This window comes from Mycteria americana, chromosome 1 (assembly GCF_035582795.1).
Source record: "Mycteria americana isolate JAX WOST 10 ecotype Jacksonville Zoo and Gardens chromosome 1, USCA_MyAme_1.0, whole genome shotgun sequence".
NCBI classification, from domain to species: Eukaryota; Metazoa; Chordata; class Aves; order Ciconiiformes; family Ciconiidae; genus Mycteria; species Mycteria americana.
This window is the reverse complement of record NC_134365.1, coordinates 170,381,662-170,409,629: the sequence shown is the minus strand read 5'-3', so window position 1 is coordinate 170,409,629 and position 27,968 is coordinate 170,381,662. Positions and strand designations below refer to the sequence as shown.

General features: G+C 35.0%; 1 protein-coding gene across 3 annotated transcripts; it reads right to left on the bottom strand.

Moving 5' to 3' along the window:
- Positions 1-12,279: 12,279 nt before the first annotated feature.
- SLITRK6 (SLIT and NTRK like family member 6) lies at positions 12,280-20,967 on the bottom strand. Of its 3 annotated transcripts, XM_075526909.1 has the most exons (3): positions 20,489-20,967; positions 15,588-17,205; positions 12,280-15,317 (listed from the first exon to the last, which is right to left on the bottom strand). In XM_075526909.1, the coding sequence occupies exons 2-3, from the start codon at positions 17,188-17,190 to the stop codon at positions 14,668-14,670; spliced, it is 2,253 nt and encodes a 750-aa protein (XP_075383024.1). In that variant the 5' UTR covers positions 17,191-17,205; positions 20,489-20,967; the 3' UTR covers positions 12,280-14,667. The 3 variants fall into 3 exon arrangements, with proteins under 3 accessions (XP_075383024.1, XP_075383006.1, XP_075383015.1); XM_075526891.1 differs by having other exon boundaries at positions 12,280-17,205; XM_075526900.1 differs by lacking the exon at positions 20,489-20,967 and adding an exon at positions 17,623-17,749 and having other exon boundaries at positions 12,280-17,205.
- Between the last annotated feature and the right edge of the window lie 7,001 nt (positions 20,968-27,968).

The window sequence follows — 27,968 nt, the reverse complement described above, 5'->3', positions numbered from 1 at the left end:
AGCCAGGGCAAATACAAACATACGGACTTTAAGCAATGGAAGAGTGAAGTTTGGGAATTACTGAATTTTGTCTGAAATAAATAAGAAAACACATCCTAGAGTTAAGCTATTTAATTTTCAGTCTGCAAGTGTACCTTTATGTAATTTACCTTATGATTATTGAAGACCATGAAGCTACAGTTTGTTCATTGATACTGCACGGCTGACACAGCTCTGAGAGAGTGAGTTAAATTGTTGTTATTAGAACTCTGAATTCAAACCTTATAATAGGATCTTTTCCATAAACCAGAGAAAATGTCATATGCCTGTTAGATCCCACAGTAAGCTAACAAGACTGACAGTTAAAAAGCCTTTTTTTTTCCTTTTTTTTTTTTTTTCCTATTTCCTATAAGCTGTAAGAAAATCTCTCTGAAGACATTTAGAAAAAGGAATGAGCAGTGCTTGTACAGCTTTGGTCATTTAGGTTAGCTTTATCAAAGGGACTTGGAAAATAAAGAAAAACCCAATGTAAGTTTATTGCCCCTTTATTTTTCCTATTCAGCTCTGCAAGTCAAGAGGAACAAGCACCAAAGACAAATTTTTTTTCTTCTCTCTCCCACAGTCATGTGGACACAATCACTATACAGAGGTGAAGGAAAATAAAGGACTCATGCTCTCATTTCAGAGACGCTTTTATTCCATATATATTAAAAAATCCATTTTACTTAAGGCAGTCTTTCATAAAATACTTTATTTATTAGAGGGATATCCAGTCTCTACAATGTCTTTACTAGTATGAATGAATATGACTAGTGTTACATGAAAATATTAATAATTATGGAAATTTACTAAATTTGCTACTTAAACGCTCAGTGATTGTACTTCAGGAATAGCAAATCTTTAATACTTCCTTTAATATATTAAAATGGCAGGCCCTGGTCCTGCACTTGCTCAAGTTTTATCCCCTATGGGTTTTCTGAATCATTATAGTGCATATATACTAATATATAGCGCTATGCACTAATACATAATATCCTATACTAACTACAGAGTTTTCATAGATTTCTGGGTACATTACAGACATTTAAGAGGACGGGGAAGAAGAATTTATTGTCTAAGAAGACAATCACATGGAAGTAAAAGTAATAGTATTAAAAAGTCGTATTCATAGATGATGAGGTTCAGCCGTTTCTCATTATGGCTGTAATTTTTTTATTTTTGTAAAAACTTAGCCTGTTTAGAAGCTTAAATTTCCAGAACAGAGAGTCTTTAGGTATTTTTTCTTATATTTTTAACCCTTGCAGAGCCTCCTCTTTGAAGTATTACCTTTGTTTCCACTATACCTCAATATATATGAGGCACTCCACTGTATGTATGAATAGAAGTAGCTCTTCATTTGAATAGCACAAAGTACAGTCTTGCCATTGTTTGGAAAATGAGGTTCTAGGAGTAAATGTAGATGAGTAGTATAAGCTATGGGGAAATACAGACTTTTTATTTCTTAAAAATCATCCTGATAACTTAAAAAGCAGGATGTATAATGAGGAAAGGATACTTGCTCTGGAAAAAATTGGAAACCATTAAACATTAGTTCAAGAAAAATTGTCACTGCAGCAAAGTCACATTTTTTAATAAATGAAACAGTAAGTAAAAATGAATAAAAATGCAAAAGAAAAAAGTTGTATGCCTTATGGCCTAACGATCATGAAGAAAGATTATTGTAAACTGTGCTCCTTGAATGAAAATGGTGGTGCCGGTTATAACATTTCCAACTCTCACTCAGTTCTGCTGATTAGAGATTGGTTAAGGCATACTATAAAAGCCAATCTGCCTAAATGCTATCTCAGTTTTTAAACCTTGCTTTTTGTTTCTGCATTATATGTATTACTTAGTTCTATTGATGTCTACTTGGCTGGCTGCTTCACCAGAAAGTTCTCAGTGTCTACTCAAATTTTGTTATAGGCAAAAGGGAACACATCATAAGCACGGAGCTAAGAATTTATTGTTATTACAATTAATGTTTTAACTGTCTAAAGGACTAAATTATCGAATAAATAAAATCCTCACTAATAACAGAGTTAGATTTATTATCAAAGCAAGTGGGGATCCTAGTGTCAGTAGTTGGAGAGTCCACAGCTGTCTGGATCTAGGGAAGGTCCAACAGATCCTGTAATAATTTTAGGTAGTGCTGGAATTTCAGCTTTGATAATACATCTAACATGCACTACCAACTGCGAAGAAAATATTTGATAACTGTCACACATGTTTCTTTTATACAAACAATCCAAACCTGTTATCAAAGTTGGAACTCCTTATCAAACTTCCCGAATTTGAAACTTAACCTGTTGATGGGCCAGACAATTTGTGTATTCCAACCGTGTTTACTAGGACTGATTGACAGACACATGTAATGGCTGCTGGAGTAGAAAAAATTGATCCATCACTATACCCACAGCTTAAGAAAGATTAATAGGTAAATAGGTAGAGAAACACACATACATCTGCAGCAGACAGATGCTAGTGGAGCACCTTTTTTATTTCCTCTCAGATTTTTTTCCTGTTTTGTTGGTGGTAGCAGGAAAAATAATTATCTTTAATAAATGTCTCACAGGTAAGGCTGAAGACTCAGTCAAAGGATGATCAAATGGAAATGGAGAAACAATTATGTAACATTAATACAAGATACAGCTTCCTTTTATGCTCCACAGCAGTTGGTCTTAAAAAAATAGATGATCCAAATCTTACTATGCTTAGTTCAGGGTTTTTAATCTGTAATTCTCCATTCTCTTTTCTAAGTGATATAGAAAGTACTAGTATCCTCTACAAGACACGAGTACTAAAGTAGAAAGTGTTTCTTCAGATTACTAAATTATTTCCTCTCAGATCTTTGAAATATCCTCTTGAACACCCATTTTTACATTATTTTAAATCTCTTGATAATTTGACTACTGACAGTGTACTGGTGACATGGTGTTTCTACTGTAATGAAGTTTCTGTGGTGCAAATTAAGCACAAAAGAACTAAAATCACAGTCTTTGTACAAAAGACCAATGACAAATTACAGATAAATCTTTGAATTGTCATGATATTTATCATTCCTTCATATCAAGGAAAATGACATAGTTTTCATGACTTAGATACTTTAAAAAGGAGAAAAGAAAAAAAAGCAACAAAAACAAAAAAATCCAAACCCACCAAAAACTGAAGAAAAAGGACAAGCCCTTACACATGGGCTGAGTTTATATTTTCCTAATAAAAAAAAAAAATTAGACATTTCTCAGTAGTTACCATCTCTCTTTTTCTTATGCCCATGAAATTTTCTCTAAACTAGTTAGAAGGGAATCGCAATGAAAGATTTTGATCCACCACCAGAAGCTGTTCCAGGCTGCAAGAATCAGTGGCCTAGCTCTTTCATCTATCAAGTGAACATTCAGTATATGCTGCAAGTCATCTCCTTCGTGATGTCCTTTAGTAGGTTGGAGTAATCACCTGCTACTAATCCAAGAGAAGCCACTGCAGAGGCTCACAGGCCTGGCAGTCAGTTGGTATGGGTGATCCTAGTCAGGTGTGTATTTTAAGAGTCTGGCACCCAAACCTAGTAATTTGTATTCTTATATTATATTATATATAATCTTAGTATACTACACACATGATTTGTTGTGTTTCACAAACAGTTGGTCAAATAGAAAAGTTTGAACTTCAACTTTTTTTAAGCTTGTACCAAACAGAAAGTAAAAAAGCAAAATATTTACAAAAAGTTGTTCATAAATATGTTCAACTAAAAAAAAAAAAGAAAAAAAAAGTATATAATTCCTGAAGTGAAACATTCAATTTAATTTTGCCTGATCCAATTTTGTCTGTTACAGCCACTGAAAATCGTATCAGAACTGCCATTAATGCTCTGCCATCTTGCAGTCTGTATTTCTCACACTCTTATTATTTTTGTGTGGCCAGGCCTTCCAGCAATCAAGATAGATGGAAAACTGTAAAGATATAATGGAAGGTGTTGCTCAATTAATAAACTCTTTCAACAGAAAAAAATAAAATAAAATTATAGCCTCACCTCTTAAAATTTCCATAGGGTCTTACGAAAGATTAGAGGTGGGTAATGTCAAAACAGAACAGTCTGACAAACTGAAATATTTAATTATTGACAACTGTATTCAACTGAAAAGATTAGGTGTTATTTTTGGCAAAAAAAGTCTTCCTGTGTGAAATACTGAGGGTTTTAAAACCACATTTTTTCCATCAAGCTGTACTTTGATGGAAAATTCCCAGCCAGCTTGAGCTGTAATTCCTTTTCTTCCCCCACTCCCCATATAAATACTACTTTACTTGTTTGTATTGTGATGTTTTCACCGCACAAAAGAACCCAAGTAATAAGTTATAGACTAGCAAGTTTATTAGGACCTTAGACATCTGTTTTGTTTTAAAAGCCCAGGATAGAGACTGAGCCTACAAACACCTAGAAAGATGCCACCTAAAAAAACACAACTTAAATTTATTTGGGCCACAAAGTTATACATATATTAAAAAAAAAAGAAAAGTGAAAAAAGAAAAAAGTAAAAAAGCAAAACAGATGTTGAAGAGAAATATATGATATATTATGCAGAGAGCAATGGCTCAGTAATTGAAATGTTTTTATCTTCTTTACCTTTTTTTTTTTCTTAATGACTTATTTCTTTGTGTTTTTTTTTTTTTTACAGTTATTTTGATTAATTTGATTTGCTTATGTTTTTTCAGTCCTCTCTTGGATCTTCCTATTACAAGTGAGACTGAGGATTCACTGCAGTACTAACAGAATACTACGTATACCTGTGCATTAATTCAGTTATTTTTCATAGTCTGTTTAGACATTTCTTGTCTGAAAAAAGTTTTTATATAGGAAGGAAATTTTCAAATCTTTGTAGAAGTGTGTTGACATATGTAGGTAGAAAACAATCACATTTTTGATTGACATTAATATCAAACAATTACATGTGTAGTGTCTAATTTTGTATTTTTAAATTGTAGGAGTAAGGAACATTTTTGTGTCTATTTCTGAAAAACATTTGAACTCTTATGTCTGTGTTTAAGCTCAAAGTAGCAGTTGTTTCATTAAATTTTTATGGATGATTCTCTCTAATTATTTTAATCATTTGAATCTTTCACTTTCTCCTCAGGTGGCTAAAAAATTGTTCTGGTAGGAACACATTCAGGTTTGTACTACCTTTCAGAGGTTTAATTTACAAGATTAATATAATACAGAACTATCATAAGAATGGAAATTATTAGGAATTTCTATTAAAAAAGATTCCATAAAACAAGTCAAGAAACCACTTCTAGTTATAGTTATGTCCAAGAAAATTGGTTTCCACAGCGATCCTACACAAGTACATATTACGAACTTACTAATAACCATCCTAGGTCAAATCAAAGATACATTTAGTATCCAGTCTCCAAGAATGACTAAAGTACATACCTAGAGAAGAGTATAAGAAAAAGGAAAATATCATTGCATGCATTTTTGCTCTATATCTGTATGGGAGCATCTGGTTTTAGGTAATAGATAACATACCATACAAGGACTGTGAAAAGACTGATTACTAATTAACACTAGCATGAAATACTGCACTTAGACCAAAGAGAGGTCTGATATTCTTTCTACTATTCAGCATTAATATTGCCCATACCTTCTTTTCCTTAACAACACACTCTAAGAAAACATAAGATTTGAAAGTTGAAGAATAGAGGGATGATCTATTTTCTGAGATAATCTGAAGTCCAACTAAAACCAAACGGATTTCCATTTGAGAAAATATATGTAGATGAATAAGTCCTTTTAAGTAGTCCCATTGAATACTTGCATCATATGTAAAGGAATTAATATGTTTTCTAATATTCATCTTTCTTAAAGAGTTGTAATTCTTAGATTTTTGGTAGGGAAAAGAAAATGACACCTACAATATTATATGCAGAGGTTCATGACCCAGAAGAAGATGGTAATGACCATGACAATTAACTGATGTGATGATAATCAATGTGTAATAAATTATCAATAAACACATCTGTGATTATGTGTTTATTGGAAAGAAGTATGCTTACTTCAATCATCAAAGCCTAGAAATTCCATATTGTTTAAAAATTCCACTGATACAGTTGCAAATCTAATCCTAGCTAAGTGACAAATTAAGCTGAGGAAACAATAAAAGCTGAGTGTGCATCCAATACCACCCAGGGAATAGAGCAAACAAACTGAAAATATAATCTTTTTAGGATAATTAGTTAGGTGTAGTGATTCTAAATGCTACTTAACTATACTAGGTACTTTTTTTTTAGGAATATCAAAAGTCCTCTGCGAGGTTAGTGTTGCCAGAAGCATCGTAAGCAAATTAAAAAAAACAGCCCCTCCAAATCCCTGACTGTACAGCTAAGCAAATTGTCATATGATTTTTAACAATCAAAAACTATTTATATCAAATAGATCCTGATTTGACTAAATCAGTTACATTAAGAGAAGCACCTTGCTCCAAGTGTTCCTTCATAATTTGAAAGATTCAAAGTAGAATTTTACATAAAAAATATTTTTAATTTAAAATGTACATTAATAATATACTGCCTAATAATTTGGCCTTCTGACAAATAGAATATATAAAGTAAGAACTGTTAAAGCCTGGAAGATCCTTTGAAAAAGTAAGATTATCATTACCTTTGAAATGTGTGAAGAATTACAACACCAGTATGTCAAGAAAACAACATTCATTAATTCAACTAGTACAGAAATGGAACACTCTTCAGGAGTTTCAGATAGTTTCAGCATTTTATTTAGAAACTTAAAGTTACCTGTCATGTAAAAAAAAAATACTTTTGACAATAAACTTAGGCAACCACAGTTCACATGCATTCTGACCAACATCAGAGAAGTACTGTTTAATTCGATGCAGCATCGATATTACTGCTTCTCTGTATCTTACAGAAGTTAGTTGAAAACCTTTTATTTCACTACAGTGTTTGGTGACTATTGTCTTTTTCCATAACTTCATATTCAGGAAACCTATGTATGGAAGAGAAAGACTCTTCTACTTTGCCCTCAGAAATGTTTTGCAGAATCATATTAAAACCACAGATATTTTGCCTGGAAGGGACCACTGAAGGCTGTCTAGTCCAACCTCCTTCTTCAAGCAGGACTATTGTTTCCTCTAGACCATCTGTGACTTTGTACAGCAAAGTCCTGAAAATCTCCTGGGGACTAAGGTTCTACAGATACTTTGGGTAACATATTTCAGTGCTGCACTACCCCTCCTAGTGAAGAAGGTTTTCTTATTATCCAAATATCTTTTAGGTGCTTACTGTTGATATTGACCTTTATAACCTATGTTGTGATTTTCTTTACATACTTAGCTGTTAGAAAAAATGAGGGTAAAAACCAGACATATACCTTTCACTTTTTCAGGAGACAGTGTCCTGGGAATCTTCAGAATAATTTTTGTGAAGTTAACATATGGTTTGGCCTTATAGTTAAGAACAGTCACTGGTCTTGTCTGCTTCCCATTCATGCTGGCTGGAAAAAGACTTGGTGCAGCAACACCCCTAAGTTTTTGCACACTTTTATTTTTCTATATACATCCGTGCAGACAAAACCGTAGACTTCTAAGATGATGATGCATAACTCCAGATTCAAAATACATCATTCCTTAGCTTTAACAGCCCTTGGATCAGGATGTGAATCAAAAATTCAGAAAGCATATTTTTCTTTACAAGATTACTTTTATATAGGAAAATAATAAAGCTTCTGTTTATTCTGTGGTCATTTTTATGAATAAAAATAATCATGGAATCTGAGCCTACAAGAAGTCTGGTTGACTTCAGATGACACTTCAATGCTTAGAGCAGTGATAGATTTCAGCCTATAATAAACAATTACTTTAGAATCGATAGAACATGATTGAGCCTTCGTAATACCATGTATGGCAGCATGAAGATAGCTATCCTCAGCACAACATTTTCCTTCAGGAAATCTGAATGCATGAGTGGTCAATAGACAGCAACGTCACCCTCCCCCCATCTCTCCTGAAGTGATATATTACTTAAAGACACTTATGTAACACATGAAGCAGTTAAAATCTCCATATCTTAATCTTCATTTCATGACATATTTACCTTTTGTGAACAGTGGCATCTAAATGCTACATTTCTAATTTATTAAAGTTTTACATTTATTGTTCAATCATATAATACAATGCTGCGGAATATTGAACACCTCGTGCCAGATAAAAAGAGCAATCTAAATCTTTAACTGTTGCTCAAAAACTCTTCCTCTGTAACACATGACCTTAGAGGTTTTTCACTGTCCTCCAAGTACCCAAAGATCCAAGGTGTCTGGATGACCATAAACTAGCCCAGAATTGGCAGCCTGGAATCTTGCACCTTATCAAGTTTCATAAAGATTTGAGAGGATCTTTAGGGTCTCATCTAGCAGATATATTCAAAGGACATTTGACACACAGGATCTTTTAAAAAAGTGCAGTTGCAACAACCTTCCATTTACAAAAGAACATGATTGCATAGATTATTAGTTAGGACAACCCCTTCTGTTAAGAATGTCATGCATTTAATTGTTCTAAGTCAGAACTTCATAATTACATCTCATATGAACTGTGGGAACATACTGCACCACAGGGATGGGAATCCATAATATTCTACTCTCCAAAAGGTGCACATAACAAAGATACAAAAGAATTTATCTTGTTTGGTCTCCTTGCCCAGAAAATGTGCATTTTTTTGCACAGCACACTACACAGTTTCAGCAGGGAAAGATGGGGGGAGTACCAAATTATATTTGACAGTATTATTTTTTTTAATATGCCTTAGTATGGAACCATTTCATATGTATTTACCCCAAGTATGTGTCATTATGAAAGTGTTATGTTGGCTTTGAATTCTAAAAAATGAAAAAAAGCTGAGACGTCTCTTAATTTAAAACTAAAAATAATACTAACTTTTATGAGCTAACAAAATAAATTTTATAGTTTATTTTAAAGTGCAAGTTTATGCTAACATTCCATAGGATCTCTGCATATATAAAAGGTTTCAGACTTCTTTCTGTTTGAACAATTAATTATCTACTCTTCTGTAGTTCATTTGGTAATTAATTACAACTGGAAGAATTTAAAAAATTCTTAACTTGTAAAACAATTTATCTCAAAATGAAATACTCTGGATGAATTCATCTACAAAGACAAACAGCTGAAATTACAAGAAATAACATTTCTCCTTGAAATATGAAACCAAGTTGTTTCTTCTTTTCTGTATTCCATCATTCCATTACATGAACTAAAAGTAATAGTAGGAGTAGAAGTAGTCCTTCCAGTAGTAATAGGAGGAATATACTGTGAATATTTTGAAGTTAATGTCTTAAAACACAAAACTTTGGTAAATGTTTTATGAAATGTGCTGTGCACATGTACTTGCACTCCATCTTGATGAAGCTGAATAAATTAATAAAAAAGTTCTTAATTGCATCTTGCTTTCATAGAGCTGGACAGCATCTGGCGTTTGACTTTCTTCCTCGAGGTTAGCTGCTTTCCATTAGACTGTGGCTTTTAAGAATTTGTTCTGTTGTGTCAAAAAGCCAAAGCTGACTGTTAGGAGATGTGCAGGAAAGAAAATGCCATGCTATATCTTTTCAGTATGGCGATTAACTTCCCATATTGGTTCCAGCTACAGTTCATTTCTGTTTCAAGGAACAAAAGGGTTTGATACCAACTTCTTGAACAAGATCAATAGTATCATAAAGTTCAGAAAATCAAAAAGGGACAGGTGATTTGACTTATAATACAAGATCAGAAATAGATCCATCTTCCCTGTCTCAAATCCAACAGGGTGCACCAAACATCAACTCCCAGAGGAACTGACTGCTGAAGGCAATGCACACCCTGCAAAACCTCTCCAAGGAGTAGGTTTCAATTGCAACAGTAGATTGTACTGCCAGAGGGCTGACTATGGCTGAGCAGGAAATTCATTAATGGAAATGAATGTTTTCTGTGTTGGGGAGCACAACAGAAGAAAAATGTGCCAGTCTTAGGAAAGTTTCTCATCTGATCTTTTGCATTAAGACAAGTGCTTGATTGTTTTTTTCCCTCATGATGATTTCAGTGCATCTGCATGAAACTTGCAGATTGTGTTGGTGTGGCTGATGAAGTATATTGCTGTAGACAATGGCATCCTCAGAATGATAATCCAGAATCCCTTTTGCTGTTGACTTTGAGATTCAGTCTCCATTTTTCCCTTGCCACTATTACTTTATCCTGTGAAACAATGTTTTGTTTGTGGTAAATACCTTTTTTTATTAACACACCAGAAATGTATCTTTATAAGATGGTTTGCCATCCCAGTCAAACTTATCTTTTCAGTTTAGCATACTATACAATTAGTAATCTCTATGTAGGTAAGTAAGTGGCACATTGTAAACTTTGTCTATTTGGGGTCATACTGGGGACTTCTTTGTCATGCAAAGAGGGGCCAAAACCTGATCCTCAGATTCCAGTCAGAGAAACAATGACTGCAGGTCAAAAAGTTTAGGATTCGAATGTGGTAACCATGACACATCACTGACAAAAAGTATGAACTAATTTTCAGCCTGGAATTTGGTTACAGAAAGGTTGATCTGTCATTCTAATGGAAAAGAATGTGTGAAAATATTGGACCATTTCTAAATAGACAAATAACCTAATTTATGTGTAAATTTACAGGTTTTGTTGGAAGGGGTTTTTGGGGTGGGAGGGATGTTTTTTTCTGTTCAGAAGCTTGGAGAGGCATCACTGCAGGTAATATATTCAAGTATCAGTACTAAAAGTCTGTGTGAAAAAAACCTGTAGCAGGAAGAAAAAGAAAGATAAATACATTTGACTTTTATGAAGTTGAAAAGATAAAAACAGTTTAAAATGAAAAAGTGCAATAAATTGCTTTAATATATGTTTATTTAGGGAACAGGTCTATAGTGTTATTTAATATATTTTCTTTACTCATATGTGAGGGGAAAAATGGTAGTGTTGGTTACCTTGAGGTACCCTAACAACAATAACATAGCTGCCACGTACACCAGTGTGCTTGACAGAGCACTGTTCTCACACTCAATTAAACTATCGTGCTGACAGGAGAAAAATGGATCCACTTTGTTGCAGACTGTCAAACATGCTTTGCCTTCCAACCTCCGTTATTCTAGCTAAGTGAAATGTATCAAACCACTTAACTGTGCCTGTCACTAGGAAAAAAAAAAAAAAAAGAGAATATGGTTTTAATAAAAAAAAAATTCTGAATACCCCTCTGAACTTTCTGCAAACACCAATAACATTAGGGATGCATTTCTAATTATTTTAATAAAAATATTCCAAGGAACTTTTAGAAACAGATATTGCATCCTTCTTTCTTTGTATGTGACACCTTCCTTACATCATGATTTTATTTTTATCAGTGGATATTGATATTCTTCAGCTGAAGAACAATCATATAAGGCCAAATTCTTATCCCTTCTTGTTATGGCAATATAAAGTTTCCTCACAGCTGCAAAATCACTGTCTGAGAATGTTATTAAGAGGTAGGGCTCTAGGCAGACCCCTCTCTCCTCATCATACAAACTTACACTACATGGCAGTCCAGTAGGGACAGATGATAGGAAAGTGGACGACATGCCACATTCTAGTGATTCCTGGATACTGCAAAACCACTTGCAGTGTTACAGATTGCCACAGAGTACAGTTGCTCTTACGTAATGAATGATGTGAATCTCCCTGCTGAGGGAAAGCTAAAACCTAAAGCTCTCTAATTCTGCTGAGTGATGCTCTGATACAGCTGTATAAGTGAATTGCTTTGACATGAGTTTAGCTCACTTTTTTTTCCGGTGCTTTGAGACTGCAACAAAGAAGAATGTTGTGCCACACAGTTGTCCTCAACATTCTGCCACGTAACTGTTAGCAGCTAAGCAAAGTGACATCTGTGCATGTGGCAATTGTCTTTAGTCTGAAGCTATTTCTCTTAAATCTAAGCCTGAGGGCCTGAATCATAATTTCCCTGCATCTTGCCAATTGCAGGGTATTATTTTTGCACCCATTTTTTACTAATGGAAATAACTACTGAAATGAAAGACACTGAAATACTAAACTCTGTTATCAAGTACCATGTACATTTTTTTTTTCTCTACACTAATGTGAGATCTTTGAGAATTCAAAATAGAACAATATTAGCGGGTCTGATTCAATATTAAAAGATTTCTAGTGTCACTTCAATTGACCGAATTCAATTTTTCATTGGCTCTTAATTATTTCAAATAATAAAGTTAGATTTTTTTCTGTGTGAAACTAAATTGTTTAAATGTAGACATCTAGTGTCATTTTGATGCTCTCATCCATCCCACCTGGGCTGCAGTTGCTCCTCCAGATCAGGCCATGGGTTTCCATAGGTTCTATGGCACGTCCATGAAGCCCATTCACATGTCTTGAATATGCAAGGACAGCTAAAACAACACTAGATACCTAAATTAATGTAAAGTTAATGTTGCTGCATTTTCCCTTTTGTCTCATCCTTCCCTGCACAAGTAATACTTAGCATTATCTTTACTTGTCCAGAATAAAGATAGCAATGAAACAAATGTGTTGTCACCAGATTTACTCTTCCTAATCCTCCTGAATACACAGGTTTTCTAGCTAAATTATTCTCAGTCATAGAAAGAGGAAATAATACTTATTCTCTAATAACCAAAATTTTGATTTTTGGAAGCAACAAGTTTGACTTCCACAGCAAATTGATGACACCTCAGAAATGTTAATAAGGAAGTTGGTTTGTTAACAGAGACAACAAGCGGTCAGATCCTCAAATTACAGAAATTAGTATAGCACCATCAAAGTCATTATCTCTATGCAAATTTGAAAGAACTGAGAATCTGACTTTCATATGTCTTATAGGAAAATTTTATCTCAGGAACTTATGTACAAAGAATATGAAGAACTCACGTTTGTATATACAAATAGGTAAGACATCAACAGTAAGCTGAACTAAAGAATATATCTTTTTACTCTGAGTTTATCAAGACTTCAATGCTAAGTTTAGCATACATATGTAGACGTAGTAATTAAGCTGATCTTTCACTCTACAAATAGAAATTAGAAAAAAAAAGTTCATGCATAGTCAGTTTACAAAAGATTTGCTTAGAGGAAGATAAATGCAGGTCAGAATTTGTGTTTTGGCACCATGTCAGTCATGCACAGAAATTGAATGGCCTTACTGCACTCTGGACAAGATACTTCTGTCCACATGACAAGAGTGAGAAGCATTGTGTTTAATTCCCAAACAGTTCTAAACTTGTGCATGCAGAAGTTGCTGCCTTCTTTAAAAACTGATCTTTAAGAAAAGACATTTAAAAAACTCTTTATTTCTTTTTTGTTGATAGAGAGCAGTTCCTTGATTTGCTTGAAAGGCAGCCAGAAATAAGCTTTTTCATTTCTTGTGAGTTGAAAAAAATTACAAAAGTATGCAGAATAAATAGTAAGTATAAACCTAGCTAGAATTCATTCCAAAAATAAACCTGCAGTGTTCTATTTCTACCTATTTTTCCCACAACATGTTATATTCTTCTAATTTCAGAAAATATAACATTTTTGTACAAACAGCTAGATACTATTCTTCTTCTTCGTGTGTGTATTGTTGCAGTTATTCTGTCTGGGAGTTGCTTTTGGGTAGGGTGGGAAAGGGCTTGTGTTTGCACTTGGAAGTTCCTAGCCACAGCAAACTCATTTCCTCCAAGGATATTTAAAGCCAGCACAGAAGTTATTTATATATAGATAGATATATATATAAAAATCAAACTTATTAAACACAGTAACATATTTACAGCTGATTCTCAGTAGCTTTTCAAATTGCCCAGGATTATGAGTTGAAAAACCAGTGATGCACAATATTTTATAGCAGCAGCTCAAGAAAAGATTGTCCAAACTTAGGTAAAGCTATCAGATAGGGAAAGTAGCAAAAGGCTTGCTTTTTTCTTCATTGAATATGTTGGGTAAACATAGTTACATATTTTTCCTTCCACATACTGATACACAATGCACATTATGAAGTTCTGTATAAAATACTTAAATATTTGCAGACTCTGGGTGCATACACAAAAATATTTTCTTTCTGTGTTTTTTTTTTTTTTAACTGACATTTAGTATGACAACATTTCAACTCCTTTCATATTTATTATAAGGGTATGTTAGGTGTAGTTGTAGACAATGGTCATGTATGCAGTGCATGTACTAGCCTAACCAATACACTCTAACTTTATAACTACAAACACAGGTGTTTTTTTTTAAAAAGGAATCTAATTAAACTGAGGCAAAAAGAAAAAGTAAAGGTAACAAATATTTTTCCATAGGTTGGGTACAGAATGGAGAGTGCCATACACACCTTTTTGAAATGATGAGGAATATTGCAATAAGCAGTCTTCCTCCCACAGTTCAATCACACAAAGTTAATGTTTAACTTGGGGTGAGACATATTGCCTGCACACAACCCCATGGCTTCCCACAGTGATCCCTGAGTTTTTTTTGCTAGGATTACTGCTGTGCTTAAGTCCTGACTGTTGACATGTTATTATAAGGCACTTTTATTAACAATGTTTCCAACTTAAAATAGAATTACAGAAATTTGGCCCCAGCCCAACATGTTATCACTTCATGTTTGCTGCTCCAGGACTTCCAGGTAGTCAGGCTCAGCATGTAAATTAGCTTTGAGTTCAAAATACTCATTTTTAGTTTGTTCTAGAAAAACGTTTCTTGGCCTGGAGTACATGAGTGTCTCCATTAGCTTCAGCTCCTCATGTGTTCCAGGAAAATGAACTTCCATGTCAGGCTGAAGCTGGACAATATTTTTTCTTAGGTAGTCCGTGATCCCTAGCTGCTGCAATTCTCTCTCTTTTTCAAGAATGTTTCTATACAAGCAGCTGGCATCCTGAAAAGACAGAAATTCAGCAGATTGATCTGTAGCCTTATATTTGGCATTTGAACCTGTAAGAGGTGAACTGTTCTCTCTTTCCAGGAGGCTTCGGCGGAGATATTTGGAATCGTTAGCTTCCTTCTCACTTCCCTCCTCCTGTTGCTCAGTATGCTTGGGGCTGAAGGATGGGCTACGGTAGACCTGAACCATGGGAGTAACCACACGTTGCTCATAGAGAGTTGCAGCTGGGCGTTCCATTGTGTGGTGTGTTGTCTTATGCCCATACATGCTGTACTGAAGGTGAACTGGGCTGTTATCCCTCATTTGTTCATCTGCTTGTTTCTTTTTGCATCTTCGTCGCCGATGCAGAACAAGAACAACTATTCCTGCTGCACAAAATACAATAGTTATAAACACAATTAGAAGTCCTAATATTAGAACAGAAAGTGGGACGGCATCTGTAAGGGACCGCAGGATGGTGTCTGCAGTGTTGGTAGTAGTAGAAGAAGTTGTCACAACTACAAAACTGGCATGAGTTGGTAGGGCAGGGCTATTTATTAAACCTGGACACAAGACTTCACTGTTCAGGGATTTCAGTTCTTTTTTTGCTAGGTGTCCTGGAGATTTACAAAAAATATCACCCATCATTGTATTCTTACTCAGTTTTTGTATCCATTTTTGCAGTCCAACTGAATCACAGGTACAGTCCCAGGGGTTGTCTTCAAGTTCAATTTGTACCAGCATATCCAGTTCATCCAAGACATTGCTCACAGGCAAATGAGAAAATTGGTTTGTTTTCAGATTTAATCTGGCAAGTGGAACACCTGAAAAGATATGGGGTGGCAAAGTCTGCAGAAGGTTGTTATTTAAGTAGAGGACCTTAAGTTTTGGCATTTCATTAAATGTCCCTGGCAAGACTTCTTTGATGGCATTATATTCAAGGTACAAGTATTCAAGGTGCTGAAGGCCAAGGAATAGATTCTGACTTAGTTTTGTAAGATGATTGCCATTGAGATATAATTTCTGCAGTCTAGTCAGATTCATAAAGGATCCTTCCTCAAGGAGTTCAATGCGATTGTTCCCCAGGTGAAGCATTTCCAGGCTGGCATAGTCCACAAGATCTGATTTCAGTAATGTCTGAATAATGTTTCCAGCTAGAATAAGCTTTTTAGGATTTGGAGGAGGGGGTCCTAAATCAGACAAGCTTTCAATATTTCGCTCCTGGCAGTGCATGAGAACTCCTGAGACCATATGGCTGGTGCAGTGACAGGGGACGGGACAATAGATCCCTGGAAACTGAGTAGTAGGCTTTGTAGTACGAAGCACTAAACTTGGTTCTTTAGTAGGAGCTTTCAGGATAGGAATCACCTTAGTTGATAGGTGACTATTACTGATAGAGGTGGTTACAACCAAGGGCAGTGACCCTGAAGGATCTTCAAGTTCATTGACAGGATGAGTGGGACAAAGTGATTCTTTTTTCAACCGGCTTAAGATGCTGCCTTTGATAACTGGAGGGCTATTGCATACAACATCACCTATTATTGACTGAGGAGGCATGTTTTCTAGCCACATCTTCAGCTGCAGCAAATCACAGTTACAGGCCCATTTATTGTCTTCCAACTGAAGGTCTAGTATTCTACCAATGTGTTCCAAAAAGCCAACATAGGGCAGTGTCTGTAACTGGTTTCCGCGAAGATCTAAATGGGTCAATGGCACAAAACGAAATATGTTCGGAGGAAGATACTCAATGGCATTATCATTCAAAATAAGCACTTTAAGCCTGTTGAGCTTGCTAAAGGCACTTGCTTCAATCACTGTGATGAAATTGTTGTCTGCTTGAAGAAACTCCAAATTTTCCAATCCATGAAACGTATCTTCTTTAAGTGTTTCTAAAGAATTGTGATTGATATGAAGTTGCTTAAGAAGGCTGAGACCATTGAAAGCCCCAGGCTCAATATCTGCAATATTATTAAAACCGAGATGTAGAGAGATAGCATTAACAAGGCCAGCAAAATCATTCACGTGTAACATAGTCAGGCCATTGTTTAACAGATTAAGATGGAAAGGCCGTGATGGTGGGACATTTATTTCTGATACCGTCTTGATGCCTCTTTCTTCGCAGTTTATAATCATGGTGTCATCCTTTTCTTCACAGGAACACAAACTCTGACAAGATCCTCCGACTGAAGAAAAAGAAGGCTGTGACTGGAAAGGATCAGAAGCAACCACAACTGAATATAGAATAAAAATCCAAAGCTCCATCTTGCCCAGCAGATTCTATAAAAAAGAAAAAAGAAAAAAAAGGAAAAAGGAAAAGTAATAGAGTCATGATTTCACAGGGTTGATTTACTTTTTTTTCTGCATTAAGGGGGAGCAATAACCATTCCTAGTACTTGTCATCGAGCTACCTCACCTTTCAAAAAATATTATCATGTAAAACATTTGAATGATTTTCTAGGCAGAGAGAAATATATTTAGTTTAATGTACTGAATCAATAAACGCAGTCATAAGGGGAGTGCTTCAGTACTTCCAACTCTGATACACCAAAGTAGGAGACAATCAGGAGTGTGTTGTCTTTTATTTTTATACCATATAGAATAAGTTACTGCCCTGAGCAACTTACATCAAGGCTAATATAATATTTTGGATCATTGCTTTGTGTCACCATATAGCACTGCAAATTTTAAGAATACCTTGCTAAGCTCAACTTAATGTTGTCCAGCTGCTGAAGAGAAGAAATAAGATTTGGTTTGGTTCAACAATGTGTTGTGAGCAAAAGCCCATTCAGTCAGGATACAGGGAATCTCTCCTTTGGTTCTGCATTATGTATGTAAATCAAAAGGTATTTCCTCTGCAAATCTTGTACCCCTAAACTGAAAAGGAAGTAGACAAAATAATTCTTTTTCTTTACTTAAATTTTAATACATGTGTTATAGGTTGTGGATATTTAGTGAAAGCAGGAACACAGCACATAGTAGAACACAGCACATAGTAGTATAATATGTTTGTATATAATATACACATAAAATAGTTGTGTACACAAAATAAAAAAGAAGAGAGAACTGACAATTCAGTACATGTCAGAAGAAACAGGTAGGCAAGTGGCAGACATTTTTTTTGAGATTAATTATTAGACTCCTTCCACTTATTATAATAATTAATTACCACAAAAATTCTGAAATGCACATGGAACTAACTGTGCTTTACAAGTTAAAACTTATCACCAATATAATCTGTATGTTATGTAACTTAAATTATCATCTGTCAAGCTGATCTTGAACTTTGCAATACCTGATAAATGCATAATTACAGTACAACTATGGAGTCACAAGTAAAATTTACATGTTGAAATCAAGCATTTGTTATCATTAGTTTGAATTAATTTATGCTACACTCCATTTGAAGATTCTCTGTTTCTTTCTGTCAAGGTTGTTTAATTAGCAAGAACAATGGTAATTCTTAATATATGAGATGGAGTGAAATCACCGTTTACAATCTTTAATTAAATATTTCCACATTTCCTAAAAGAAAAAAAATCTTACAATGGAATGGATGATTTAAAACACAAGAACTTTTTTGGCGTGCACTATTCATTCTAGGACTGAACTAAACAGGTTTCTTAAGGAATCCACCTAATAAAGATCACTTGATCTTTCAAAGTAAGGAGTTGAAACATGGAGTACAGAATGTCACTACACAATTAACGAGCTGAAGTGTTAATTTCTGAAAGATTAGAACCTTTTACAATAATCTATTGAATTACATGCATGAACATTCTTACAGTGTGACCACATGATTTGGCATCTCATCAATACATATTTTAATTACCATGTACCTTTGTTACCAGCAACACCATTTCTCAAGGCTTCCCTTAAAATGGGTTGCAAATATTTATACATGAAGGCACTTAAGTGCTGTGATATGAGTATTACACACACACACACACAAACAACAACAGCAAATATGTGCACAGTGAATTATGTTTTTCTCCATTAGTAGTTCCTGATAAGTGGGAGTAGATGTATGAGTTTAGAAGTAGTAAGTGTAATTCACAATGTGAGAAAAAGTGTGCCTAAAAATATGACCTTTTATCTTTGTTTCAGTAGAACAAATAATTTTGTTGTCTCATATAACACTCCTTGAACTGGATCCAGCTGCTTATGTTTAATATATAAGTCTTTAAGTTTGTTTTCCCAAGAAGTATTGGATAAGACACAACATGTCAAGATATTATTCTTAAGTATGCACAATAATTTTAGGGTCATATTATGCTAGAGATTTATTCTTGCTTTACATGCATCAATATCCTTTCCAGTGATCCAAGGTAAAAAATTCAGGCTCTTGACACAGATGCCAGCTTCAAACCTACTATATGACTAATTAGACTTTATTTCTGTACACTTTTTCTCTGTAGAAATTCCAGCTTCAATCTGCATCAAATTCAAACTGCACTTATAAAGTCCCTGAGCAAAATTAAATGAAAAAAAAAAATCTGTAAAGCATGTTGCATTCTAGTGCATATTGAGAAATTAGGTTATAAAAATGAAAGCCCTTCTCTCAGAGATGAAAGTAGAAACATTTGTAACCAATTGGAAAACATTCCCATTTTAATCATCATCATACTTCTGTGGGCAGCGCTGCCAGAACTCTTACACACATATACACACAACAAAAATTAATAGGAGAGTTGTATTCTTTTTTCTTTTTTCCAATTTTTTTTGGTCTGAACACTCAGGAATGTGTAATGAAGCTCTCAGTGGGCTACTATTGTAAAATAAAAACTACTTTCAAGTAACAGATCATCAACACAACTGAAAGAATTCACAATAAAATAAAATTTAATTTAAAAGACTTGACAAAGCTGATCTTTTTCTTTTTCATGTGGTGAGGTTTTTCAGCAAATTCTACACAGTAACTTAAGTTTGTTCATTTTATCTTCTTTCATGTAAGTCACTACTAACTGCATACTGTAACTAAGCTTTTTTCAGTAGACATTCTAAAAAGCTAAAAAATGTCATAGTCCTTTCTGTGAGGCAAAGCTGAATATTTTCAGAAGTAGTCACCCTATAGCAAAAGCATCGCATGCTTGACAGGTAATAATCAACGTGTTTTTAAAACATTGAAATACCTTGTTTCATTTTACTTGGGGTTTTGTTTGGTTGTTTTGATTCAGCTATTTAAAAAATGCACATTGAAGAATTTCAAAGCCTCAAGCTAAGAACTGGTAATTTCTAAAAGCCTTCAGGATTGTTTATTAAATTCTGAAGGGAATCACAGTCAGATGATGCATTTAAGACCATTCTTGCACTTCAGGAAATAAAAACAAACACCCATTCCTCCCCCCTCAAGGGATCTGAAATCAGCGTTTCCTTAATACACACATTCTACACAGTTGGCAGTTTGAATAAATGCACCTGGCAGACTGTTTGAAATACAGTATAAACTGTCATCATTTAACATAAAAGTTATACAAAGTCATGCAGAAAAATAAATTCAACTGGTACTGAGAAATGAATTTCTCATATGCTAAGCTAATTAACTAACTGGAATCTTTCTTACCTGTACAGCAGTAACACTCCCTGAAATGCTCAGTAATGCACAGTTGGAGCAGCTATTTCAATGTGATGTAATTTTTCCCTGTGAAAAATGCACACTTTCTTCTGAGTTCCACTTTGTTGCAAGCTCTGGTAATACTACAGCTCCATGAAGTTACAATCCTTGTTCAGAAGACAAAGTACAAAGCGTTCAATTGAAAAAATCTTCCAGGCAGCGTGCACATTAGACCATCCTGTAAGCAGTTGTCCTTTTTCCTCAATTAAAATTCACAGCATACTTCAGAGCTATGCTGACTTTTCTGCATATAGTTAACTGTTTGCAAGCATTTGGATGCAGTAAACAAACAAGATGCTCAGCAGAGCTTGACTTGATCACTGGATTTGTCAGATTTTTAGATCCAAGCTGCTTCTGTGTTCTCTCTGCTCTTTCTAGTCTTTCTTGTTAGCTCAGTTTGTTATTAGTCAGATTGCCAGGGGCTGGGAGGTAGGCGTAAATAAAGAGACTTCTTGGCTTTTGACTCAGCCTTTAAGCCCTTCCCCACCAGAGAGCTTTAATCTGCCAATGTCATTTAATACAAGATACAGCTCCACCTTGAGACAGATCAGCTCCTCCTCCTCCTGCAATTTCTCTCACCTCCTTTTTCCCTTATCTAAGAGAACCTCGGAAAGTAAAATTCAGGGAAATATCTTCTTGATTGCTTAAGGTCTGTTAACGGCTAATTTTGCAAAACAGTAAACATCCACTGTAGCTCTTGCAGTTTGTTCTCTTGGGCAGATCTTGCATTTAGTTTGTATCTGCAAATGCTTGCTTTAGAAACTGAAAGCATTCCAGCCCAAATACACTCCACAAAACACACCACAAGGGAAACCTTGTCCTCCGGAAAATATGTCTATCACAGTGAAGTGCAGGATTATTCAAATATATAAATGAGACAGTACAGCTCTCAATCCAGTCCACTCAATGTGACTGGGGTAGGGATGAGTATGTACAGTTGTACATACTTTATTTCTGAAAAAAATAAATTGTAGAATGTTAGTGCTTATGCTTGCACAATGATTGCCGTCAGTCCTTTTTAAAACTGCCCATCTTGTTCTGTAGGAAGAAAATTGGGTTGATTGTGATTGTCTGTTTTACAGATGTTAGCATAGTCTGTTGGTATCTATCCATGTGAGATTGTATTGTATTTGCATGAAACATTGCTTTGATAAAAAACGGTCTGGTTTGCGGTGAGGGTATTCTTAAAGGCATGTATTATGCTTAGGGTATTAATTTCTTTGTGCTCATAAACAAGTGATTAGCAGATACAGTTGGGCTACAGGAAAATGTTTATTCCATGCAAGGAACACTTTCCTCATCCCTCCTGCACTGCATGGGATAGTTTTATATGCTGCTAATGCTACTTCCTTGTTCACCCCACTGCCACGGGAGCCGCAAAACCTTTTGGCGAACAATAGATCTGGTGCTTCGGTGTATTTATGCTGTAGAGCATACAATTTCTGTTTTGTTCTTATTGTGTCTTGGATTACTTTACAGATTGTTTATTGCAGCATCAATACCAGTCAGATTCCAGTAACTTCTTTTGTGCTGATAGCTCTCCAGGTGGCCTCATTGACCTTTGAAGGGGTATTGTGATGTACTGTTCCATGTGATGAAGGCTATCAAGACCTTGTCATATATATGTACAAACATATATACATATATTTATATATATAGGCATATGTATATATGCCTTGGCTTATTAGGATGGGTTATTTAGTACTTAATATTCTACGGATAAAATACGTAATTTAGCAAAATAATAAAAAAGATAAAATATTCCTAAGAAACAGCAACAATTTGATTTCCATTCATTTCAACACATCACTTATTTGTTGCATTTTGCTACTTTTAATGAACCTTACCACTCTACCTTGAATTGCAGACATTTTACTGTTAAGGTTTAAAGATTCTCAGCTATCTGTGTCCAGCCAAATAAATCATTATATTCTTTATTAATTTTGAATTTATGAATTGTAAGTCAAATTCTTTCTAATTTTAACTGAACTTTTTACAGGCGCTCACACTTCACTTGTGGTTGATTATTTGAGATGGAGAATATCTGTATATATAGATACTCATATCAGAAGCGAAAACAACGTTGTTCTTTGTTTCTCAGTTAACATCCACAAGAGTAAAACTTGATCACAAGAATATTTCCAGAAATCAAATACTAAAATAGGAGAGCATTTCCTAACCATAGACAATTAAAAAACACCGAGAATGATTATCAATAGTTTGTCATTCCACAAACTGTATATTTACTAAGTTTACAAAAATATGGCTAATGATTATCTTTCTACCACAATTTTATGAATCATTAAGCAGGTTATTATAAAGAATGTGATTCTTCAAGTGCGTCCGCATGGACGATGTTGAACTGACATGGAGTTTTTATCTTGCACTTTAAACATTCACCTTCATCAATTGCTCTGTCAATTTTAAAATTTGTGAAGCTGTATAAATAAAATCTAAAACTGTCAGGCTTACTTACTTCCAAAAAGGCCTTAGGCTTTTATGTCATTCCTCTTTACCTCTTCACAAAGCACAGCATCTCCATAGATCAGAAATAAGACCATACTCCTCTAACTATACACATATTGTTCAGAATTCTCCCCCAGCTAGTAAGTTTTCTTTCTTATCAATATATACATGTAGAGATAGAAGTTTTAATGCTATTAAGTATGTAGGCCTTGTATAAAATCCTTAAAAGGCGATGTTGCAATATTGTGTACCATGTTTTATTAAATTCTGTGTTATATGGTAAACTGTGCAGGTTTCTTTAACTGTATTCTTTACAGAGGAAACACCTGAGCCTCAATTACATAGTTTGTAAATTTTGGTATGACCAGAAAATACCCAAGAAAGCTCTTCTGGAACCATTGGTTTTCTTCTTAGCAATACATTCCCTCCATTCAGGAAAATTCTGAAGACTACAGGGATGCCCGTAAGAAGCAGTGGAAAGCTTTCTCACACCCTTTCAGTCAGAACTTACTAATACCACTTCTAGATTACTTTGAAGAATATTTTCCATATAAAGGATATTAATTTCAAATGTGGAAATTAGGCTTACAATTTACAGATTAATCTTCAAAATGTGAATTTTCATGGTACCCTACTTATTTATTTCTAAATTCAGTGTTTAAAAATAACAGGAGGAATAAGGATCTGCATTTGCTATTTCAGTAGAAGGTAAAGCTCCCCTCCCCCCTCATTCACAACTCATTGCTACTTCTTAGTGGGCATGTAAGGAGCCATTGATTCCACACAAGATGTATGAGCCAAATAATGTAACCTGCCCTGCCTGCAAGCGGCTGCTAGTCCATATCAACAACTCTTCACATATATTTCTTGCAACACCAAATCTTTGAACTCTGTATAAGTACTGGTCTGAGAACTTAAGAGACTATACTGAAAGGAAGTCTTCTGGAACAACTAAGTAGCATCTGAACATTCATACCTGAGAAAGCAGACTGAGGAACTCTGTTGAAACTCATATATATAGCATACATGAAAATTCCAAAGGGAGAGACAGTCAGCAAGGATAAATCTTAACTAAGTAGTATCAGGGAACATAGCACATACACATACTCACACACAAAACAAACAAACAAAATGCCCATAATACAATGTAGCTACAATTATGAAAGCTACCAGTGCCTACTATAAAATCAATGCAGAGCCTTTCTCTCCCATGACAAAGGAAATTAAGCAAGTTTTTCTTGAACTGTAAGTTTCATGACAGTCAAGTGAACAGGAAAGAAATAATTAAGATTGGCATTAGGAAAGAGGTTTTATTTATAGGTATCAATTTATGTAATTCAGCTACAGAACATCTATTTCCCTCACAGAACTATTGCACCTTTTTTATGCATTGCGATAGGTCTTACTCAAAACCTTGTTTTGCTCTGAACACACTCTTTGTGTGGCTTTTTGCAGTCATGAACACATTGCAATTATGTAAACAAAGGTCAGGATTCCCCTCTAAAAGTGATATGCAAGCCTAGTGACTATTCTTTAAGTAAATATTTGGTTTAATTTTTATATGACCCTTATTGAGAAGCAATTCTCTGAAAAAGCTGCTGAAAAAGATCTTCAATTTATAAGGAAACAAACAGGTTAAAGGAAAACTTTCTATTATCCTAATGCAGCTTTTTAGTAACTAAATGAATTTAGACCCATATATGCATACCTATACATGTATACATACATATATAACATTGTATGAATTGATAATCATCATCATGCAAAAATCATATGCCCTGAAGTAAAGTATTTTGAAGAAAGGTATATTGAAGCTAATGTTCTATATATTTCATTTTTCAAGATAAAAAAGTCATATTGTCCTCTAAATTTCCTGCTGGAGTGAACAACACATTTTATCCTACTATCCTTAGCACCATGACTCCTTACAAAATAGTGGCTTCTTAGTCATTTAATAAAATATGATGCAGTGGCTGTAAATAGTCTTTATTTTAGAAACAGATGAAACCAAGCTGATTTCTTTTGCATAATTCTTCTTTACTAATCCTGCTTTATTGTAGTATTCAGCTCATTGCAAATGTGTAAACATTTCTTTAATTTGCACTATTTCCTTCTTTGGTATCTGTGCAACAGATCTTGAATCTTCTCTATGCTTTATTTATTCTTTGACAGAGAACTCCAACTTCTTCACAACATAGGAAGAGTTTAATATCAAAGTTAAAATATCCTAACCTCTTCTGTGATAATCCATCTTGTTCATAAATTTTGGTGTTGGAGTGACAGATGTCCCTTGATCTGAATCAACCTCCTCTCCTCTCCTCTCCTCTCCTCTCCTCTCCTCTCCTCTCCTCTCCTCTCCTCTCCTCTCCTCTCCTCTCCTCTCCTCTCCTCTCCTCTCCTCTCCTCTCCTCTCCTCTCCCCAAAAGTGCCTTTGTCAAAGTCCCTTTTGTCCATATAGAAGAAAAAAACCAGTGTGAAATCAACAGAATTTCCCTTGACTTCTTTGGGCTTTGACTTCTTTCTAATTACTCTGGACTTCCAGTCAATATCCTTCAAGGTATATTTGAATAAAATTTAAATTAAAAAAATCCTTGTAATGTTATATATGCTAGTTATGTTCTACTTACTTTTTTTTCACAATATGATACAGTCAGCCAATTAGTTACCAACTGCACCTCTAAGTAGTCAGCCTCACATTATAGTTACAAATATTCCAATTGAAGTATAGTCAGATTTTCTGACTTTCATGTCCTATAGTAGCTGAATGCCTAGCTCTCATAAGACCCTTGAAAAAACATCACTTCAATACCAATAGTCGGTGCAACCCAAAAGTACAAGAACTATGTAAAGCTTTTGAAATAAGTAACGGAATATTTTTATCTTCTGTACTGCATTCTTTTAAAAGCAAAATTGCTTGGTCTTCTGTTCCAAAGATGGAAAGTAGAGAAATACACACATACACATGCTGTATGAGTTTGCAATGTAGTTATGATGTTCTTTTTCAAATTACAACCTAGGATGTTCACAGTTCCAGATGAACTGCTAACTTTAGATTAAAAAGTTTAAAAAGTTTTCTCCTAGCACACAAATGTGCAGATATATTAATATGTTATAAAGCCTTTAAAGGAGTAGGAAAAGAAGGAAAAATAATCGTTGGATGTGCAGTAATCAATAATCAAAACAAAGGATATGACATAATTTACATATGTTTAAATTTTTTTCAGTGTTAAAAAAGTACTATTAGTCTTTTTCAATAACTCTGAATAGGAAAACATGAAATATTGAAACTGCTGTGTAAAACAATTTGCTTTCCTTTTCACTATGAATAATGCATTGATATTTAACATTAGTATCCTGTTAAACACAAATGAGTTTCTACATGCTGACTATGCCTAAGCCTATTCATGATGATGCATGCCTGTGCCTAACCTAATTGTACGTTACTTGTTACTGCTGTTCCACAGAAATCCAGCTAACATACATTATATCATGCAACTCAGAAAAACACCTGAAGAGTAAACTCTGCAGTAGTCAGTATGTTTGGAATATCACTAGATTGCAAATAGCCATAGCATTCAATTAGTTTCTCCTGAAGATACTATATGCATATTCAGTAAAATTCACAGACCCAACACAAGCCTAATGCACTAATGAATTAATAGTTAAGTTCTGCTTTGAAGATGATTTTGTCTTCTTTCTGGTAATGCATATCCTTTACAGAGGCACTGACCTGTGTTCTGAACCCCAGCTTTGAATATGTAATATAGGAACTGAAGCAAGTGAGCACACAGGTCAAATAACACTCTTTGGCTCTGTAAAGTCATAGGTAGTGTTCAAGAGGGTAGCAGATCTCGACAGCTGGAAACATGCCCCTCACGACTCTGACTTCCCAATACAAGACTGATGTGAGCTATTTTTCAGTCTGAAAGTCCATTAGTTAAGTCTAAGTTCATCGACCTATTGTCCTTTTTTTAATGCATGGAAACATCAGGAATAATTTGTCTTGTCTACCTTAAGATGCCAGTCTTTGGAATGCATTAGGAAGTGCCTGTAATTCATTGAGATGTCTAGAGCTTAGCTTAGACTTGGACAAGTAATTTTTAGGCATCTGCAATGGCTGAGATAAATCCTATCCTATTTTTCTGAGGCTGGCAACTAACACTGTATACTGGATCTGGCTGGGGTGGAGTTGATTTTCTTCACAGCAGTCTGTATGGTGCTATGTTTTGGATTTGTGACTAAAACAGTGTTGGTAACACACCAGTGTTTTGACAAGTACTGAGCAGTACTTGTACAGTGTAAAGGCTTCCTATTCTTCCCACTCTGCCACACCTTGGGTAGGTTGTGGGTGGGCAAGAAGTTGGGAAGGGACTTAACCAAGACAGCTGACGCAAACTGACCAAAGGGATATTCCATATCATATAGTGTGATGCTCAGCAATAAGAACTGAGGGGAGGGCTATTTTTGGGAAAGTAGCTCTTGCTCAGAGACAACAGGATGGGCACTGGTCTAATCGTATGAGGTGGTGAGTGATCGCCTTTGCATCTTCCCCCCCCCCCCCCTTTCTTTCATGTATTGAATTATCTGTGTCTTGATCCATGAGGTTTTTTGCTTTTGCTCTTTGTATTCTTTCCCCCATCCCACTGGGGATGGGGATTGAGCAAGCATCTGTGTGGTGCTTAACTGCCTGCGGGATTAACGCACAACACAGAGGTACAATAAAGCTCCCTGTCTCTAAATTCAGAGGGGCCATGTTCCTCTTTTGCACAATATCTGAGTATTCAGGCTTTTCAGGAAGTGGTAGAACTGGAAAAAATGTCTCCTTATTTTGGCTTTTCTCCACTTCCCAAAAGTGTATTGGTAAAGTCACCCTTCTCTGGTGCAGTTGCTGTGTGGAAGAGTAAAGACAGAAAGAGAATTTGGCTCTAATGGGAAGCACACAAGCTATAAAAAACCTGAATAT

Bases quoted from the DNA above. Each gene is read 5' to 3' on its own strand.
- SLITRK6 (XM_075526891.1), bottom strand. From the start codon at position 17,190: ATGGAGCTTTGGATTTTTATTCTATATTCAGTTGTGGTTGCTTCTGAT.